The 20,957-nt window shown below is 39.4% G+C and overlaps 1 protein-coding gene across 7 annotated transcripts in view; it reads right to left on the bottom strand.

Annotated features, from left to right (window-relative positions):
• Window positions 1–20,619, bottom strand: part of cfap74 (cilia and flagella associated protein 74) — a 54,093-nt gene extending 33,474 nt beyond the window's left edge. For 3 of the 7 annotated variants that reach the window (XM_076878493.1, XM_076878496.1, XM_004570938.2), the window contains exons 1-18: window positions 20,491–20,619; window positions 19,970–20,057; window positions 19,731–19,809; window positions 19,288–19,446; window positions 18,360–18,458; window positions 18,175–18,279; window positions 17,016–17,189; window positions 16,616–16,726; window positions 15,710–15,812; window positions 15,147–15,304; window positions 14,765–14,981; window positions 14,492–14,656; window positions 12,344–12,502; window positions 12,052–12,170; window positions 2,619–2,685; window positions 1,965–2,054; window positions 1,424–1,609; window positions 1,014–1,134 (exon numbers count right to left, since the gene is read on the bottom strand). In XM_076878493.1, coding sequence (XP_076734608.1) covers window positions 1,014–1,134; window positions 1,424–1,609; window positions 1,965–2,054; window positions 2,619–2,685; window positions 12,052–12,170; window positions 12,344–12,502; window positions 14,492–14,656; window positions 14,765–14,981; window positions 15,147–15,304; window positions 15,710–15,812; window positions 16,616–16,726; window positions 17,016–17,189; window positions 18,175–18,279; window positions 18,360–18,458; window positions 19,288–19,446; window positions 19,731–19,809; window positions 19,970–20,048 — 2,191 coding nt within the window. In that variant the 5' untranslated portion in view covers window positions 20,049–20,057; window positions 20,491–20,619. Of the gene's footprint in view, window positions 1–1,013; window positions 1,135–1,423; window positions 1,610–1,964; window positions 2,055–2,618; window positions 2,686–12,051; window positions 12,171–12,343; window positions 12,503–14,491; window positions 14,657–14,764; window positions 14,982–15,146; window positions 15,305–15,709; window positions 15,813–16,615; window positions 16,727–17,015; window positions 17,190–18,174; window positions 18,280–18,359; window positions 18,459–19,287; window positions 19,447–19,730; window positions 19,810–19,953; window positions 20,094–20,490 lie in introns of those variants that run through there. The other 4 variants (XM_076878497.1, XM_076878494.1, XM_076878495.1 and 1 more) reach the window with 4 other exon arrangements.
• Window positions 20,620–20,957: the final 338 nt, after the last annotated feature.

Genomic DNA, 20,957 nt, shown 5'->3' with positions numbered 1-20,957 from the left:
AGTCAGCTTCAGAAAGGAACATCAACAGCCTCAAAATTGGTCCAACATCCAAGAGCCTTTCTCGACAATAGAGATAAAATAAAGAAACAGAGTCGGAGCCACTTCAACACAGAATTTCCAAAGCCAGCAGAGCAGAGGCAAAAGACTGAGCAGCTTATCAAAGCATCAGCAGCAGGAAGTGCTGAGTGCAGTGATGTAGACTTCAGATCCGCGAGAACACGAAAGAGAAGATGCCTTGTTGCCACCAGCTGTAAGAGCAAGGTGAACCCTCCGCTTTGTGTGTGTGTGTTCTTTTATTTTCGTTCTTACAAGGACTCAATGTCCTAACAGGAATAGAGAGACAGAGGAAAAAAGAAATCATCTACCACGAGGAGATGTTGTCAGTCCTCATTTTCCTTCCAGAGACTGTTTCAGGGTAACACTGTCTCTCTGTCTCCCACATATTATAATCACTCACCAAGGTGGTGCTGTGTTTGCACAGCATGCTAATGACAGAATACAATATACTGATTTAACCTTGTTCACCATCTTAGTTTAGCGCGTTAGCATGCTAATACCTGGCGAAAACAGTACTAAATACAAATTAGCCTAACTCTGTGGCTAATAATCAGAGTCAGAATACTTTGCATGTAAGGACATAATAATAATAATAATAAGATCATAAACAAATGCATTAGACAAAAAAAATGAGCTGATTATAACACTAGGGGAAGTTTTATCACCAAAAAGCAGGACTAGAGCACAAATTAACCAAATTAACTAAAATCATTACAGTCTCTCCAGTCAACATTGGGGCACTTTTTACTCAAAGAATCAAAAACTGCTATTCTGGTATTTTAGCATGTCCTGTGCTTATCATGAGTAAAACACACTGACAATCATTTGGGAAAAGAAAGACAGAGTGCCCAGTTTTGAATTCATGCTATTATGTATTGTAGTTTAGATTTCAGTTTTTCTAGTTCAGGACACAAACTGTGATGGATAATCATGTCATGTGTGTGTCCATATTTTACCTGATTGTTCTTGCTGTTCTCCTGCAGAGAGCTCCCGACTCTGTAGCTTTGATTGGACATCTTCAGCATCAATGGATTCAGGGCTGTTCTGGTTGTTAGTTGCTGTGTTTTGACTGGATGCCTTATTCAGATAAACAAACAGGCAAATATATTCATTTATTTTTACCCATAATATCTGGTATGGGCATCCTGAGACAGAAGCTTTGGAATTCTCTCATGTGAAAATAATGAATGCCAATTTTTTTCAGTGGTTTCAAAATCTTTTGCTTGTTCAATCTACAGACAAAATAGCAGTATAATGTATATGGAAAAAAAGCAGGAACAATTGACTTTTTTATTAGCTATATTGGAGTTTCTCCTTTAATGTATCCAAGAAACATTAGCTCTTACAGTCCACATAAACAGCTGACCTCATATGTGTTGGTAGAGACCTGTGGTGGCATCTGGACGTAGCTCGTTTCTGGACTGAGACATGTGGAGCTGTCCAGGCTGAAATGCGTGGCCAGTGCACCCTTGTTGGTCAGTGTGATGGTCCGTGAAATAGTCTGGCCCACAACGTGCGAACCAAAGTCAATAAACTGGCTGTCAACCTTCAGCTAGAGAAAGAGTATAGTCACATCCTGTAATTAGCAATGTCAGTGAACAGCTGCCAGGCAAAGTACATAGTTTTACATACATTAATTCACAGAAAGCTGATTAAATAAGACAGTGAGCAAAAATAAAAAGGCAGTCAGTGTTTTTTTCTGTGGTGTGACCATGCAGTGTGATTGGTTTAGCCACAAATTCATTTCCCTAAATAATTATTAGAGCTAAATTTATAAGGGTAAAAAGCTACAGCAAGACTGGACAAGAAATTCACATCACAAAATACACACAAGACGCAAGCTTATGAAATCAGAATTAGCAGTTATCTGTAATTACCAAAAACTTTGGCTATAGCTCACTACTCACAATACATTTCTTTACAGTGCATCTGATGGGCACAAAGAAGGGACCCAGAGCTGATGCAAACTGGAGCTCTCCTTCCAAGTCCTCGTTGATCTGCAGAGATTAGATAATGATTTTGTGGTAAGCAAAAACAAAGGCTTCATGTTTGATCAAGCGGCAGAAAATTTGATGCTAAAACAAAGAGTGGGGCAGTGGAGGAGTTGTATGAGTTGTTTGCTGCAAAGGATGTGGAACCAAATCTTAAATAAGATGACTCATCTTGAAGGAAGAACACAACATTTTAAGAAAGACACTTACAGAGAACACTTTTGCAGGAAAGATGATAGGATAATTAACAACCTCACGCCATTACGTGTATGGCAAATCGGGAAGAAGCTACTTTGGCCAGCAAAAAATATCCACCTGCTGTAAAAGACTCATTATTTAGCATGTTGTGTTTAAGTTATTCCATGTGATAAAACAGGGAAGATACCACACAATTAATCTTCAGAGAAATACTTAATTTCATCCCTATTATTGAGTATTTGTACAGTAAGTATGATTTCAAAAGTTAAAAACAAACAACAGGTGATAACCACTGAAATAGTTTTTGATGAAAATAAATATTAAAGAAAAAAATAAGTATAGATGTTTATAGGCAGTGGTGATGCTACAAACCATTGGCTGGAAAATAGCCTGCATGTCAAATGACATCCCGGTGGATAACAAAGTAGGAGGCTGGAAGCTGAAACACAAATGCCAGAAAGTTGAAGATTATTTTCATTTCTTGATCACAGCTTAAAAAGTGAGTCACATTACAACATGATATTGGATATTACTGTTTAATGCAAAGCTCTGGTAGAGGTATAAAGAAGTGTATGATTAGCAACAAAATTTAAAGTATAACAGCATTTGCCTTGAAGGTAAAAACCCTACAATGATACAGAGGATACCCCAACAATCAAATGACTCCCTTTGAGCAAGGACTTGGCAACAGTGAGAGAGAAAAACTCCCTTTTAACAGGAAGAAACCTCCAGCAGAACAAGGCTCAGGTAGGGGCAGCCATCTGTTGTGACTGGCTGAGTATGACAGCAATAATATAGTACAGCAAATTTGCTGTTTTCAACAAACAATTAGCAGCTCTAAATAAAATACTAAACTATAATGAATAAGCTAATGTCAAAAGTAAACCTGATGCTCACTTGACAAGCCAAAGAAAACAAAGTGAAACAAAAATCTACTATTCTATATGAAAGCCATGTAAAGTGGAATCCATAGTTAGACAAAATATAGCAGTTAATCCTTATTATATTGCAGGGGAAATCATACAAGTAAGTAAAAATTCTATTTCCAAATAAGAAAACAAACATGAGGACTGTGAGCTATTTCAAACCAACATGTGTATCTCACAGCACATGTTCGCACAAACCCTAATGCTGCCCCGAGGAGCTTGATAACTTGCTGCCCTTTGAGAGACACGAGAAGAGGCCCGATCAATATAAATATAGCAGGCAGGCGGCCAGGGAAGCAAGGCGAATTCTCAAAATTCAATAAATAAACAAGAAGTTGGAACCGCGCAACTATGAGCATAATTAGGAGTCAGCTACAGTTACAGAATATATACCAGATCCTAAACGAACTGTTGTTGGGCTTGAAAAATACTATGATCCTGTTGCTGTGATAGTAAACTTTAATCTACATTTAAAGACGTAGCTGGATTTTTGTTTGTAGATGAGAGCACCTTGGTGCCAAGTTAACGTCTTTGTCTGAAAAGAGAAGAGCTGAGTCTCTGAAGAGATTCATACAAGTTTTTCTCGCTCTGCCTCACATCCATTTTTTTAAGCTCTGTTAAAAAGCAGAATGAACATTACAGCTTTCTTTCTGTTGACACGAGGAGTACAGACCCAAAACAATAAGAAAAGAATATGGAAATAAGCTTATGTTGAGCTTCTAGTTTTTATAGCAAGTTTCATGTGCCGTTACTGTTTTGTTTTTGTAGAATATGTTCATGTTGTTTTGGTTGTTGCATTGCTTCGTGAATAAGAAACATAAGCATTCAAGCCCTTCAGCTTCTATTTGATGAACTAAAAAGAGAACATCTGTGTTTTTGTTTGTAGGATTGACTGTCTCACACGCACACACGTCAAAAATACTACACACAAAAAAACACAGTTAAACGGCAAACAACCTATAACCACAGTATAATAATGTGCACTATCATCAACTCCAGTGAGCAAAGGGACATTCAGTTTAGCTTAAGGCAGTTGTTTGAAGTTGTTGGTCCAGTTGCCAGGTAAAAAACTTGGAGCAGCCTGGCTGAAGCTGCCATCCAGCTCACCACTGTGATCTGGAAATCTATGAAAGAACTCCACCTGAGTAAATCTGGTAGTAAATGTCACATTGCACATTCATCTTTTTTTCCCTGGTCAGATTTCCTACTTTATTGGTGCTATTCTTCCTAGCTTCAAGACAGCTGGTATGAAGGGATATGAAGGAAAATAGAACAGTTCACTTGGGATTAAATTCTGAATGAGGCAGTCTTTGAAAAAGCCTGCTACAGCCCTATATAAATCGCTTCAAATGAGGCCATACTGTACAGTTTTTATCCTTTAATATCTACTGAAGAGGACTGAGGTGGTGAAGCTTTGTTATACAGTAGTACTGACTATACTCTCAGTTAAATTATACATTCTTGTCCTCATTGGCTTCTACTATAGTAAATCAATAAGGAGTCTCTGTCCATAATTCAGTTCAGCATAGCTAAAACACCCTCATAGTCACACTCAACCACTTCTGAAAGCAATTTACTGAGAAGCATGAAAACTCTGTCTCATGTGTGTCAATAGTACTTGAATAATCTTTCTCTCGTGCTAATTGTTCTGAAGTGAGATCTGGTTCTCTTTATATCAGGTGGCTACAAAGTACAATAATGCACAAATCTTTTCACAGTTTTAGACAACATATAAAAGCTGCAACTTTTTAAGGCTGACTAAATCTTTAGATTAGATTAGATTAGATAGAACTTTATTAATCCCTCGGGTGGGTTCCTCTGGGAAATTCGAGGCAGGTTATATTTTTTTAATCTATCAAAAACCAAAGTGAAGCTGCTTGAAAAGACACTCAGGCAGATGGCTGAAATAAATATGGGCCTGTCACAGAACTTAAGTCTAACTGCAGCGCTGACTGGTGCTCATATTTGGATGTTTTTAAATGGACAGACACAGACAGACTACCAAGAGGGCGATTAATAAAACAACAGACTCAGTTAAGTGCAGTGTGGTTTTCTCATGTCAGTCACTGAAATGAACTTTGACAGTTTTCAGGCAGTTGAGAAGACGAAACTAACTTTGTCAACTTGATGGTTTCAATTGGATACAAGCATAATACATAAGGCTGTCTAAGGATCTTCAATTATACAGTGTGAAAAAATCTTTTACAGAAATCAAAAGGGTGATAGAGCCCTTTAGAAGAGCAGGTGAAACTCGAAGTTTGAGTTTAAATATAAGAAAGACTCCACGTTAATGTTCGACTGACACTGACGGCATTCTATAAACGTTGTTCTGGCATACAAACGTTTAAGCGTCCTTGGAAGATAAAACCTACTGACTTTTGTGACTTTTCACACCCATTGTCACCATACATTTGGCATTCATGGGTGACAGTGGGTGTAGGACTAGTTTTTGCTTCCGAGTCTGGATAAACTGTCCCCAGAACCATTGGATGATTTTCCATTAAGTCCACAGACATTTTTTGTCACAGCAGGATGTCTCTAATGAGTTGGCTCTCCGATTCAGTAACTTTTCCAGTGCCATCCCCAGGCCACAATTAAATACTATGACCAAAAAAACCCTTAACTTCTGCAAATTAGACATTTCTACTACTTGCTTGCTTACCATCAGCAGGTTAGTTTAGACCTTATTAGTATTTGCTCAAAGATAAGTACTGCTGACTATGCACAGGTCTTAGAACCGCAGCTGCTCCTATACATGCATATACTGTGTGTGTAAAAGACAGAAAACTAGGCTAAAGTAAAAATATGCTTTCGGTAGCCTGCGTTGACAGCAGGACTGATTAATTACTTGTTAACAGGATTCTATGTTAGTCTTGCTGTGTTGTGTCTCAGGCTGCAGCCTGTTAGCGAGTGTTACCCATATGGAAAAGATATATATAAATCTTATAAAGTTTGCATCTGTCTTGTGTGAAACTTGTATGAAAAGCATACAAGAGTGAAAACAGATATAAGATCCTTTGAAAAATTATATAAATGAAATTCTTATGTTTTGGATACTTACTAAAACAATATATGAAAGTAATGAGAAAGTGGCCACTTTCATGAGAAAATCATATAAGCCTTACATGATTCACTATATGAAGTAGGCCACATCTTATGCAAGTCTTTTATAAGTTTCTTTTCCATATGGGTAATGTCAGTCATATGCGTTATGTTGAGAGCTACTGTTAAATGCAAATATAGTAACAAAAAACAAATGAAATCAAACCGAAGCCACAAAGGACCATATTTTATAGAAACAAAATGCAAGAGAATAACACTGAATACACCAAAGAGAACATATCACATCTATTAAGTAAAGTTCATTTATTAAGGTCTTTTCTCAGACAGCCAGGATTTTTTTTTCTTGGATCATCTTTTTTTTGTTTCTTAGAAAATGTGAATAAAATTTAAGCCTGGATGGACCAGGACTGCGCTGAATTTGATCTTACTGCGGTAGGATCCTATTTTTCCTGTGTAATAACTTTCCCTCTCACTCTGAATGATAGCTCTGATTGTATGCTGCTGTATGATAATAGGCACAAGAGAAAAATTAAGGCTAATGTTTCAATGCATGGGAAAGCCCAATTTGGCTCATCTGGACTTTCTCATATTTTGGGTTTTTTTTTTTGGTTTTTCCACAGAAGATAGAAGACAAAGATGCACATGTGCCTCCTAAACAGCATGAAAGCAAACTTTGCTTCAGAAAAAAGGAGAGAACAAGACAACAAGCAAACAAGACAAAAGCATAATATACAGTTAAACAATAGTACAGTTAAATCCATTACAATGCAGTGTAAATGAGACTTCAGGTTTTTAAAAACAGTTTGAGTCTAAATTGGGGAAAAAAAAAAGGTCAAATGACATATAAAGCAGTACTTTTTGATCTGGTTATTAATTAGCAGTGCAAGTGATAATGTTGTCTCTGTATTTATGGCAGTTCTTGATTTAAATAGACCAAATTTCAGTTTAGGTTTGATATGGTTTTCAGTGTTTTCATCAGATTGGGTTTATCAGGATTGAGGAAATCTCGACATTAAATGTAATTGCAGTTGGGCTTAAAGGGTCCTCTTTTACTTTGTCACCACTGTGAATAGTTTTGTCAGTAACAAACTTCCAAACGACTGAACCAAATGAAACAAACCGTACGTGTGATCACACCCTCAGTATCTGCCGAGTACCACCATTTCTACGACAGTCCACGGCTTTCTCTCACAACTGATCTCAGGAACATACACGCCACAGAGGGGTGTCTTCCTCTAAGCCAGTCATTTGCAGTAACATGCTAGGATGTGGCACTAACTGCAAAAACACAACTTCTATGCACTGGCTTTTCACCAAATGTGGCAAGCCCAGGCTGTTGTGGTTTTTGCACCAGTAGTGAAAAGATACAGCAGAGCCCATTGTGGCACAAATGCACCTACGCTGGGCAGGGGGTGTCGGGGGAAACGAAGCCAATTTTAGAAATTCAGGGGGCGTACAGGGAACCATGGGCTGGTGTGAAAAAGTCTAGTGTGTTCCTGGTTCCTGGTTCTCTCTCTAGCTGTGCTAATGTTTTTAGCTGGGTGAGCCATGATGATTTTTCAGTTGTCACGACTGATCTCAATACTGTGTGGTTTCATGTGTGAATAATTACACACAACAGGCACTGAAAAATACAGGGAAGGTGTATAACAGGTGAATTCATTCGTCAGGATGTATGAGCGTGACTCAGTTTGTAAAACCGAGGATTTCTGACACCACTTAGCATTTTTTTTCTAGGCTGTTTTGCTTATGATCCTGGTGCAGTTTGTGATTCTGATAAATACAGTGACAGGGTGCTTACAATTTACAGTAGTACCATGTAAACTTGATATTAAATTTAACGATCATTCCAACCATTTGATATCACTACTGTGACTGCAGTATGATGTAACCAACAGTGCTGTAGTAAAATTTTTATTATAATGTCATAAAAACTAAGACAAGAACATTTTTTTGTTGGTGGCGCTTTAAGCAGTAGACGGGGGTCAGCACGGACACCTTGACTGCTCCGTAGCTATACAGCCCATAGACAACAAATTGTGATGCACTGTCTATTCTGACACTTCTCTATCAGAACCACCGTGAACTTCAGTAGCTTGTCTGTTAGATCGGACCACACGAGCCCACTCCCCTCTCATGACCCTGTCACTGACTCACCACTGTTTCTTCCTTGGACCACTTTTGTTAGATACTGAGCACTGCAGTGCAGAAACACCCCACAAGAGTAGTTTTAGAGATGCTCTGACCCAGTCATTTATCCAGTACAATTCCTGCTTCTAACACATCAACTTTGAGGACAAAGTGTTCATTTGCTGGACAAAATATATTTCACCAAATAATAGGTGCCATGATGAAGAGATGATCAGTGTTACTTACGTTACCTGTCAGTGGTGATAATGTTACGGATGATCAGTGTATGATAACATTTATGTCTTCACAGGTAAGGTACCTTTTGAGCATGTATCATTAAATTGCCAGAGAGAAAGTAATCTAATAATAATAATAATGCATTTTATTCCTGAATTGTAGGTTTAGGGTTAACATTTGAATGAATGAATTCATACAGAGCCTCACTCCAAGTATTTTTATTGTTTTGCTGAAACTCTGGCCATGATATACTTTTACTCACTTTCTACCCCGTTGCCTACAAATCCCAAATATAATGTAAACTTATTTTATTTAGTTGAATTTTTTAAATATACACTCAACAAAAATATAAACGCAACACCTATGTTACTGCTCCCATTCCCCATGGGATGGACGTAGAGACCTAAAATTCATTCCAGATACACAATATAACCATCCCTCCCAAACAGTGGTCACAAATCAGTCCAAATGTGTGGTAGTGGGCACATCTGCCATATTGAGATAATCCATCCCACCTCACAGGTGTGCCACATCAGGATGCTGATCTGACATCATGAGTAGTGCACAGGTGTACCTCAGACTGCCCACAACAAAAGGCCACCCTGGAATGTGCAGTTTTGTCTCACAGGAAAATGCCACAGATGCCACAAGCAATGAGGGAGCGTGCAATTGGCATGCTGACAGCAGGAATGTCAACCAGATCTGTCGCCCGTGCATTGAATGTTCATTTCTCAACCATAAGCCGTCTCCACAGGCGTTTCAGAGAATATGGCAGCACATCCAACCGGCCTCACAACCGCAGACCTCGTGTAACCACACCAGCCCAGGACCTCCACATCCAGCAGGTTCACCTCCAAGATCGTCTGAGACCAGCCACCCAGACAGCTGCTGGAACAATTGGTTTGCACAATCAAACAATTTCTGCACAAACTGTCAGAAACCGTCTCAGGGACGCTCAACTGCATGCCCGTCGTCCTCATCGGGGTCTTGACCTGACTCCAGCTCGTCGCCGTAACAGACTTGTGTGGGCAAATGCTCACATTCGATGGCGTCTGGCACGTTGGAGAGGTGTGCGCTTCACAGATGAATCATGGTTCACATTGTTCAGGGCAGATGGCAGCTGAGAATGTCCCAGTTCTTGCATGGCCAGCATACTCACCGGACATGTCACCCATTGAGCATGTTCGGGATGTGCTTGACTGGCGTATACGACAGCGTGTACCAGTTCCCACGAATATCCAACAACCTTGCACAGCCATTGAAGTGGAGTGGACCAACATTCCACAGGCCACAATTGACAATCTGATAGACTCCATGCGACGATGTGTTGCACTGCATGAGGCAAATGGTGGTCACACCAGATACTGACCGGTTCTGGGTCCCCAGACCCCCAATAGCGCAAAAAACTGCACATTCCAGGGTGGCCTTTTGTTGTGGGCAGTCTGAGGTACACCTGTGCACTACTCATGATGTCAGATCAGCATCCTGATGTGGCACACCTGTGAGGTGGGATGGATTATCTCAATATAGCAGATGTGCCCACTACCACACATTTGGACTGATTTGTGACCACTGTTTGGGAGGGATGGTTATATTGTGTATCTGGAATGAATTTTAGGTCTCTACGTCCATCCCATGGGGAATGGGAGCAGTAACAAAGGTGTTGCGTTTATATTTTTGTTGAGTGTAGTTTTGTAAAGAGCATTTACATTTTTCTAATTCAAAGATTCAAAGATTATTTTGCAAACACCAACCAGCAACTCCTGATCCAGGGCTTTCCGAGTATGTAACACAGGTTTGGACCTTATAACCACATAGCATTCTTCTATTTGTAAAACCACAAAAACAACACCAAACAGCTGTGAAGTAACTGCTATTTTTTAAACCTTGAGAGCTCATATTATTATTGCTCTGCATATGCCTGAATACATTTTCCTCACTTTATACAATAGGTTGCTATGCGGATTGCCTACCATCTGGTTATTTCAGATTTTCAGCTGTCTTCCTGTAACAAATTTAATGAGGCATCCAGTGATTAAAATGTCCAGGATTTGGGGGATGGTCATCCAACAGCATGACATGTAGTATCATGATGGTTAATGGGAGGTTAGCCACAATGAGTAATAGAGCATATCAGACCTTGTAAGGCTGTATTAACAGAAAGCCTGAATGTACTGAATTGACTAGAGCTTTGTGTTACAATTTATGAATTCAAAATTTTCACACATTCTTATTTTTATTTTGTTGTGATTAAAATGAACGAAAAGCAGGCGCAGCATTTATTATTTTAGTGCTGTAGAACTAATCTGATGTCTGCAAATGTGAAGCTAATGTGAAACTATAATATGTGCACCTACAAGTAAAATCAATAAAATCAAAGAGACGACCAACTTTACTTCTCTCAAATAAAAGGAAGATACTAGAAAAACAGTGAGTGTTATGCTTTGTATACAGTATGCGTGCATTTACCCATTTGGTATTTAAGTGCATTTTGTACATGTGAGTTTGCAATTGAGAACTCGCATGTAGAAGGTGATACGTTCAGACAAGTGGTCCTGCACTAAAGCTCAAGAACGGCATCAGTAGTGTTCAAGCTGACCCTGCTGTAGCCTGCGAGATTCTTCAACTCAGTCAGGCAGAAAGAAAAGAGATGAAGAAACCACATCAAGCCATGGGAGAGCTGATGGGAAAGTGATACACAGTGAGTGACCTGGAGAACAATGCATCTCTGCTCGGCCTGTGGGCTGCTGGCATGCTGATAGAGAGGAGATAGAAGAGACATGGACTGACTCATGTAGCTGAGCCTCGTAAGAGGAGCTGTGAGCGTGGTGATCCAAGCTGGCATCCATATGTGGGAGGATAGGCTTTTCTTTCACGACCACTCCACATCATATTTTAAAAAATGACAAGAAGTGGTTGCTAAATGGTGATGCACGACCAGATGTTTCAATGTGACAACTGAAGCGGTTTAATACATATGGGAGTTTATCACAACAGACCTTTAATGTTTGATTTCTGGAATTTTATCCGTTTCTGGTGCCACACTATCAGATGTCTGAAACCAGATTTCCCGACCACTTCAATACTTTAACCCGCAAACGAGCACAACCATGAAGCAACACCGCTGCGTTAATGCAGTCCCCCCCCCCCGGTGTCTCTCTCATCTCTATGAGATAAATATATCTATTTTGTCCTCAGCTGGGATTCAGTAGGGGTTCTAGTGGGCTGCGTGATGCTATGCTATGTTGGTTTTCCCTTCAGAGATATTTACTTTGTCTGTCATGATTCGTAGAACTGGAGTAATTGGCTCTTCCTGAATCAACTTCAATATGGTAATATTGCCTATTGAGAATTTTAGAAAGATTTTCCTAAAATTGTTGCCTAAAACAAATACTTTAGGTCTTTGTTTACTGTTATAGCTGTTATAATTAATAAAACACAAAACTTACTTGATGGTGAAAAAGTTCTTCAAGTGAGGGGAGACCCCGAGAAACTTGCAGTTAATAACTGCGTAGCTGATATTAGTCAGGACAATTTTCTTCTTGTACATTTTTCCCACATCAAAGTCCTAAAATAGACCAAAACATTTAATATAATAATTCAGTTCAGTTCAGTTTTACTTATATAGTGCCAAATCACAACAGCAGTTACCTTATAGCACTTTATATTTTAAGGTAAAGATTCTACAATAAAATAAAGACATACATTTTTGTGTTTTGGGACTGAAAAAACCCCTCATACCTTGAAGAGGATGACCTCTGGTTTACTAATGAATGGAGGCCCTTTTAACTCTTTTCCACGATTTCTTTTAGCAGTCATATTGAGCTTTCCACTCGCTATTGGAGGTTTTTCTTGCCTCAGTTGTGTTTGCACCAGTGTAGTATTCTCATTGGGCATTTTCTGTAACCACACAAGCAAAGCAACAACTGCTAATTAGTAATAATCTACTATAAGATACTCAAAGATTACAGCCAAATGGATCCACAGTACAAAAAAAAAAGAAAAAAAAAGAAAAGGGAGATCATTTTTCTGGATCATAATTTCTTATAATTTAAACCCAGAGTCGTCCTTCATTTCTCTGCCATGTAGAAAAACTGGGAAACTACTGTTGAAATTGCTCTTCTTTTTCTTATTTTAAATTATCTGAAGGATTAAATGTGGAGTTAAACTCATTTACACCAACAGATAGAGGAGTTTCATGGTCCCGTCCACTTGTAATATGTAAAATGAGTTTGACATTCCTGGAATAGAACATGTAGGAGTTTGTATGGTGATAAAACAACAGGTAACTTCATCATCCAAAAAGTTTTCTTAAGGTGCTTTTGTTATTCAATAGTTGGAAGTTTAAATCATTTTTAGGCTTGGTCTAACACATCCAACATACTGTATAGCGAACAGGTTTTTCTAGTGTCAGAAATTAACTTGGGCACAAGGTTATTTTAAAATACCTTCACCTTAGGGCACAGGCATGTACACAGCACTCTGGCTCCAGTTTCTCTCGCCATCAAAAACATGCTAAGTTAATTCTCCTGTCACTGTGCCCTTGACCATATGCTTACAGCTGGAGCACTGGCTGCAGAGGCACTGCCCACTGCTCCTAGTAAGGATGGATTAAATGGAGGGAATGAGTTGCTCTGTCAGGATTAATAAAGGATATCTAACCAAAACTTGATTTTCAAGAGTCATACTTACTACATGTTATCACAGTTGTCTAAAAATAGTGTGTGAGCTTTATGTCATAAATAATACCCTTCTCCCCCAACCCCCTGACACTGAATTAGATAATTGGTAGAAAACGGATAGATACTGTATCATTATGGATCAAGATAGTGGATTTGATACTAGTGGTATTGGTGTGGTTTACAAGGCTGCCTTATTCAGCGTTTTGTATTTTTATTCCGTCCATGCTTTATTCTGCACTGTAGAGCGCTTTTATAACTTTGTTACAAAGTGACGTGTTGACATTTAATCACTGTTCTCCCCCTCATGAATCATCTCATTAGCTTTATTGTATCGCTCTGCTCTGCTGTTGTGCTGGCTGTGTTGAAAAGTACCCTTTGATGAGGGTGTCAGTCTGATCTGTATTTTAGGAGGAGAGATCACTTCCACTTGGCTTGTCACTCGCTCAGACCTCTGAGCTGCAACGCTACGCTCGCTCTGGGCTCACAGGCACCGGCACAATGAGAAGTGATGTCCGTCGCCCCACATTTCAAGAGCGCTGGGGCTCCAGATTAGACACAGAGGCTTCTCATCTTCATGTCAGTGAGCTAGTGTAGAAACTTTCACCTTTAACGTCAACTCCCATGGAACGATCTCAAAATTGTCACTGTAGGCCAATGCTGATATGATCAACACAACTCAATTTGACTTATTTTATATATATATTGAAATAAATGATCTCTATATTAAAATATTAGCTAAGCTGTAGTTGTTGTCTAGAGTATGATGGATGGAAAGTCTTGCAATTGCTTATGTACAAATGGGAAAAAATTGGCTAGCTGTCGATTTCTAAAATGTAAACAGTGCTCTCTTTAATGTGACTAATCACATTAATGCTTTCAGAATCATTATTAATGCCAAATAAATAACACAAGTTTTCAAAAACAGAGCTCTACCTTGTTCCCTCAGCACTGAGGCCTGACTGCTGACTCTTTGTACAGAGTTTATGTGTATGTGTATGGCGTCTCTTTTCACCTGCCTGAAACAAGCTTCACTGTGACCATGCTGAGTTATTCCCATTCCAGTCTAATGCATATGCTCCAACCAGCAGGAGTCTCGAGTGCAATCTTTAGGATATTAATGTGCCTGCTGAATGGTACGTGATTTATGGCCATTTAAATTTAGCAGGTTGCATAGGTTTGCTTTCGGTCGGCTGTTGTTTTAGTCAACCTTGATGTGTTGGTCCCACAGTCCGGAGAATTCAGGCTCAGCCAGGCTGTCAGTAGGGATCTGGTGATTCACTTTCTCCTCGTTATCCTCAGTCCCCTCCAGGTCCTCAACATCAGAGCAAGCTGACGATGACGAGGAGCTGCTGGTGTCACTGAAATCTCTGAACTGTTGGACAAATACAAACACACACGAACGATTCATTATAAATTGCTCAAAATGCCCTCCAAGCAATCATTTCATAGTAGGCATCTCAGATCTTAGATTCCCCCTCACGATTGTGGCTTTCTCCTCAGCAGCTGATGGGGGAACAGAATCCAGGTAGTACGGGAGCTTCTCACTTGCCCTCCTCAGAGATAGGAACTTCTCAGTGGCTGAGGGTTTGGGCAGTAGCAGTGCCGGCTTCCTCTGCCTCCTATTCGTCAGCTGTTCTTCCTGAAGGATTTTTGAAACAATCTCCACTCTTTTTGACTTCTGGCTCTCCTGAAATTCCCTGAGAAGGGTAAATCGACAACACTGCATTATCCTGAAATGGGGTCATGCATTCCTCAGCACACAGTGAGAGAAAACACCCACACGTTGCTGCATGGAGTGGGAGTGGAGGACATGCGTGTGGGAGAGGAGAGGATAGGAGAGGAGAGTAGAGGAGAGGACATACCCTTCTTTACGTTTTGTTTCCTGCTGTTGTTTCTGCTGGTACATATGTTTCATACTGTTGATTCCTTGGGCCTGCAGGGATTCTCTCAGTTGTCTTTGTAGCTGCTCCTTCTTCTGGGCATTAGCTCTGGCTCTGCTTTGCTGGACCTGTAAATTCTCCTAAGGAAACAACGGCAGATTAATAAAGCTATACTCGACCACATGCAGCTTTAAGACTGAACTGACTGTTTGAAGGCAGAGACATCAGACAAAGAGACATTTTCTCTTTAGACACACAATTTGCCTTGAATCATATGTTTAATCAGAAAATACAGCAATAAACAGAAACAAAGCATTGTCAACAGTACATATCCACACACAACTCAAAGTGAGCCTAGTTGGATCACTATGACTTCATAGCTTCATTGCTAAATAATTCATAATGCAAATGTTAATTTAGGCACTTAAAATGATGTTATAGTAACCAAAAAGCACAGTAGTGATATAAAAAAATAATAACATATAGGCTTTTTTTATCTCATCATTAATGAAACAACCACAATGTTATGCTGTTCTTTTGCTTACTTGGGTTGCTTCTATGTTAGTTTTCAATGACTTTACAGCCTGTAACCTCTTTTCCAGTAACTCTTGGTTCTGCCGCTCCCTCTCAGCCTCCTGCTGATTCATCCTGAATGAAATGGGGACACCAACTAAGCACGCAAAATGTCAAATACAGCACAGAGAGAAAACAGCAAATGTGCTATTATTGCCTGGCATTAAAAACCCAAGGTTGAGCCAAATTTACACTGGTGACATCGTAAGTAGTACAAAAGGACAGAATTCAAGTCAACTTATAGGTGGAATAAACTTGGAAGTAACAGCAAATATTTTCAGATTATCTTCAGCCACAGACAAATACATATTTGGTAAGCATACATACAATTGTATGTGTAGTTTTTACAACCTTTAATAAAATTGTGTGTTCATAATGTATAAATGGGATTTCCACAAGGTCAACTATTGGCTTATTGGAGTTTTTATAGTTTTTGGCTTTCTAGGCACCAGCTATTTCTGTGTAGAATTTGTTTCCATTAACAAATAAAAAAATATATACAATAGGACCTATGATGGTCTCACTACATTTCCACAATGGGTTCAATTGAAGTGTAGATTGTGCTAAAATTTACATTTGTGAAATATCATGCAAAATTATTATACACCAGAACAGACTCTAATGGCTTGAGTAATTAGTGATTTTTAGAAAAATCAAGATTTGAATAGATTTTTTGTCTTCTCAGATCACTTTCAGCTAGATCAATGATGTATAAATCTGAGCTCTTTCAAGTGTCATGTCTACTCTGCTTGTAATGCAATTTGCCAGGATGTGCGAATGATCAATAGGACGTGCCAGCTCTCCAATGAGTCCTCTGAGATAATTCACATCTTTGTTTTACCCCTCTGACACTGTTTATTGGTTTGAAAGCTGATTACCTTTTTACAGTCTGTTTCAAGTACTTGGCAGCTATTTTGCGGCTCTCTCGGCCCTCTTCGATTTTCGTCTGACATTCAGTCTTCTCTTTCTTTAGCATGGCTGCCTGTTTACTATCAGAAGAGAATCACAGACACTTACACACAGAGTGTTATCATCACATGGCTATTTTTGGCTTGTGATAGAGGCTTCTCACGAAAATAATCACATGCTTTAAATATAATGGATACACAGGAACAAAATGTGCCTACAAGAGTCATTTCACTCAGGTTATGTGCAACACATCACTCTTAGTTATTCACATAATGACAAATCGCTTTGAATTGTCTATGCATAATAAGGACAACAAATCAGGGGAAAAAGCAAAGCTTTTAGGAGGGTAAATATGGCTGTTTTCCATACTCCCTCAGATTCTTCATCTTGAGTTGCAGGTTTTGGCTGGCTTCCCTCTCCTGCTGCAGCCTCGTTGCTGCCTTCTGGGCTTTAAGAACCTGGAAGAGCTGCTCCTCTTCCTGCACCTCCTGCCGGAGCAAGGAGCATCTGCCAAGCTCAACTTCCACCTCACTCAGCTCCAGTCTGAGGAGCAAGGACAAATGCATGCAGATGGAATAAAATGAATGGGAGAACTCTAAAAACACTAAGTATCTGTAGAGTCAATACGATGAATATTACCACCTCAATATCAGCCAGCTGTCAGCCCTGAAAACACATGCAATTAAAAATCCCCGATCCCTCTACTTTAAACTATAAACACGCCCTTTTCTTTCAATGGCAGTTTCACCAAGAGGTGACACTTTTCATACAAAGTTTTGACTTTAACAGTTTCACACTGTTCTGAGACATTTCATACTGACATTTTTTAACTGACTGAAATACTCTCATTACAAGCTGTAAGCTTATAGTCAGCTTGACCACGCAGAGATTTGCACTGCACTGTGAAACACCCAAAGTATTCCTATTCTATCCTATTTCTAAACTGTTATTTTTTTTTTATCTTATAAATGTCGTTCAAATAAGAGGCCAGCTTAAACCTGGCTGTATGATTGTTTAAAAAGCTTCTAAACCTGCACTGAAACCATTACAGTATTTTATTTCCCTCTAGAAAAACCCACACTTCCTAACAGCAGAATGAGAAAGGATTCCTTACAGATTTTTTACACAGCAAAATTGTTTATAGCCTTTATTACTGTATTGAGTAACCAGGCTTTATGACTAAAAAGTGCACAAAAAAACCCACAAGGGGCTGCAGAGCTGTGGGTGTGTTTTCTAGGATACCACTGAAGTGCTGAAATACAATCCATGAAGACCAGTTAGAAAAATACATTTTTGAGTTTGAAGCTTTATCAGACACCCAAACACAGCAAATCCGTTTGGTTACATGCTGACAACTGCAAAAAAACCAAAACACAAATACACTGTTCTTGCAACAAAATTATCTGCCACCCTCTGTGTTTGCTCTCAGTGTCAAAGCAGTGGTATAATTGCGGCAAATAAGGGTGCTGGCCTTTTCTAGCAGTACTAATGCCTCTTAGATCAAGACCTGTTTTCTTCTTGGACTCACTCTAGTTGCTTCAGCTCAATGTTGATGTGGCCCTCGAGCTCCTCCTCACTCTGCAGCTTTTGACATAGGTGCTTATGCTGGGCTCGCAGTCGAAACAAAGCCACGCTGACAATTTTAAACAGAAAGACAAAAAAAATTAGTCAAAATAAAAGTACCAAAGACCAGTTGGTTTATTTTAAACTCACCTGTTGTCTGTTACTTTCTGTTGTTCTATCTCTCTCTCCAAGTTATCCCTCTGCTCCAACAAACTTTGAATATTCTGTTGACAGAGTTTTAGCTTTTCTCTGAAGAAAAAAAAAACACAGGATAAAGAAGACAAGCTGCAGTGCTGACAAACACCAAAAACGTGAACATTTTCAAGGCACTTAAAATAGGATGCGTACAGAGCACTGGCTAATGGATTTCCTTGAGGCCACTGCAACAACAGGGAGGTAATTCTGTGTCCTAACAAGGTAATCAAATGAAGATATTAGAAAGCTGAGAGTGGACACACACTGTAACAGCTTTGAATTGCCCAATGTTCCTTTTGCAGTCTAATGGTGTGCAACACAACAATCTGCGGCTGTGGCAAAAGACCGTCATAAAAAGAAAATTGTGGCACGTGGTATGACAAGGCCTGCAGACAGGTTGAAAGATAGGTGCATTTAGGTTCCCATTAAACACACGTTTACTGTGGCTGAAGTATAACTCCACGCTGACCGCTGATGCTCTGTGCTAAAGGAAGATGACAGACATTTTCCATGGAACTGCATCACAGTTCATCAGGTGCTCAATGGCTCATGGTCCAGACAAATAAAAAGACGGAAGGAAAGTGGGGAGAAAGGACATTATAAGAAATGTTCTGTCCTCGGCTGAAATCATTTTCTACAAATTGCCGAATCAGTTGGAACAGATATGATTGGCCTTGTGTGAAAAGGGCAGGAGCAGAAAAAAATGGAATAAAACAGGGGAACATTTTTGAAAAGACTGGGCAAAAGCCTGTGTATTTTTAAAAAAAATTCTCATAAAAAAGCTTTTCTACTGGTACTGGTTTGTGTGGAGTCTAGAAAGGTTCACAAAATGTAGGTAAGGAGCTTCTGTAGCTCTAGAGGTCTGTCAGTGCCAGGTTCAGACCTGGCTTTCAACACGTCATGCTCCTTCTGTCCGTGAAAGCAGTCCAGCTGGTCGAGGTTTCGTCTCAGCTTGAACATCCGTGCTGTCTCGGCATAACTCCTCTTCTTACAACCGTCAGCCATAGCCGCAAGGTCACCATCGTCAACACCATCATCCTCTCTTGGGGCAGATGCAGAATTACATTTAGAAAAGGCTCCTTATGTGATGCAAACTCTTAGATACACACACTATTATTCACAGACTGTCTTTCATGTATGGAAGTATATGATGTAACAGACTTTCAACAGATGCTGAAATAAAAAACAGAAATTGAACTTTATTGCTTTGTATAACAATATCTGACCGAAACATGCACCGTGGTTTTGAATACAAGACACACTGCCATTTGGATTTAACTGCCCAATAGTTCTCAAAAAAAAAAAAAAAAAATAGCAAACACCCACTCAGACAATTCTTCTAACCAGTCCAAATCAGCAGGCACATCTGACTCTTCAGCTTTAAAGGTTTCATCACTTGGATCATCTGAAATAAATCAGCATATCTCAGTCTCAAGCTAAAAAAGGGCTGTTTTATATAGGTGTAGTTATGGATAAAGTAATGTATATCTGTGAGACTTAAAGGTTTTTTTTCTGAAAGCTACATGAAGCAGCAGGATCTGGTATTTACCATTTACTCTCCTCACCTGGACTGAGGTGGACATCCAGCTGTCCACACCTGTCAGGCTCCACCTCTGCGGGGCTTCTCCTGTCTTCTACCTCCATGTCACCTTACTTATGAAGGGCACAGGACTACATTACCGAGCAAGCCTTAATGATAACGGCATACAGAAATAGACATAGCAAATCTGTTAAATCCAGGTGAAGTCATTCAATGACTGAGAGCCAGTTCTTTCACGCAACAGGAAAATAAATTAATATTAAAAACTGGCCACTATTGCTGAAATTTAAATGTAGTTTTAAGCGGCTCTTTTTGGCGGTTTAGTAGGGTTAGGTTATATTTCCGTAGTGCCAGTGTGACATTTGTCCCAAGCACCATAACATTCAATCAGAATAATCCTAAAAGAAAACTGATCTGTCTTTTATTCGAGCTGAGCTAGCTTGAAGAGCAAGAAAGTGGGGCCAGCTAAAGCAAATAATAATAATAATACAGTGTTTGCTCTGTGTCACTCTTACGATAAAAACAAAACATTAAAAAAACGGTTACCTTTTGTAGCTCGTCTTTCCTCTTATAAAAACGGCTTCTCAACATCACTTTTTCTCAAAGCAGCCATGTTTGCTGGTGTTTCCGAGGAAACGTGACGCGAGGGGCGGAGTCGTACTGCCCGCTGAAACCTTGCAGGTGCGACAGAAATTAACCGTTGGTGGCAAAATAGTACCGACAGCATCAAAAATCGATTTACCTGTCGAAATGATCCAAAAGAAAAGTCTGTCGTTGTACGGTAATGACATGGCAAACTGTGACAGACATTATAAGACTTTAATTCAACACGAAATATAAAAATGTAAAGGTTTTAATATCTAAAATGACTTTCTTTCTTTCTTATAACATTGCACATTGCCATTCACCGTCTTTTTTTCTCTGGCCTGACAACAGTCAAGAAGCCAGAGAGCACAAAACATCTCAGCTGATTTAGAGAGAATGATATGTCTGTGTTATGCAAAGTCTTTTGT

Source organism: Maylandia zebra, linkage group LG20 (genome assembly GCF_041146795.1).
Source record: "Maylandia zebra isolate NMK-2024a linkage group LG20, Mzebra_GT3a, whole genome shotgun sequence".
In the NCBI taxonomy this organism is placed as follows: domain Eukaryota; kingdom Metazoa; phylum Chordata; class Actinopteri; order Cichliformes; family Cichlidae; genus Maylandia; species Maylandia zebra.
This window is presented reverse-complemented; position numbering and strand designations above follow the sequence as displayed.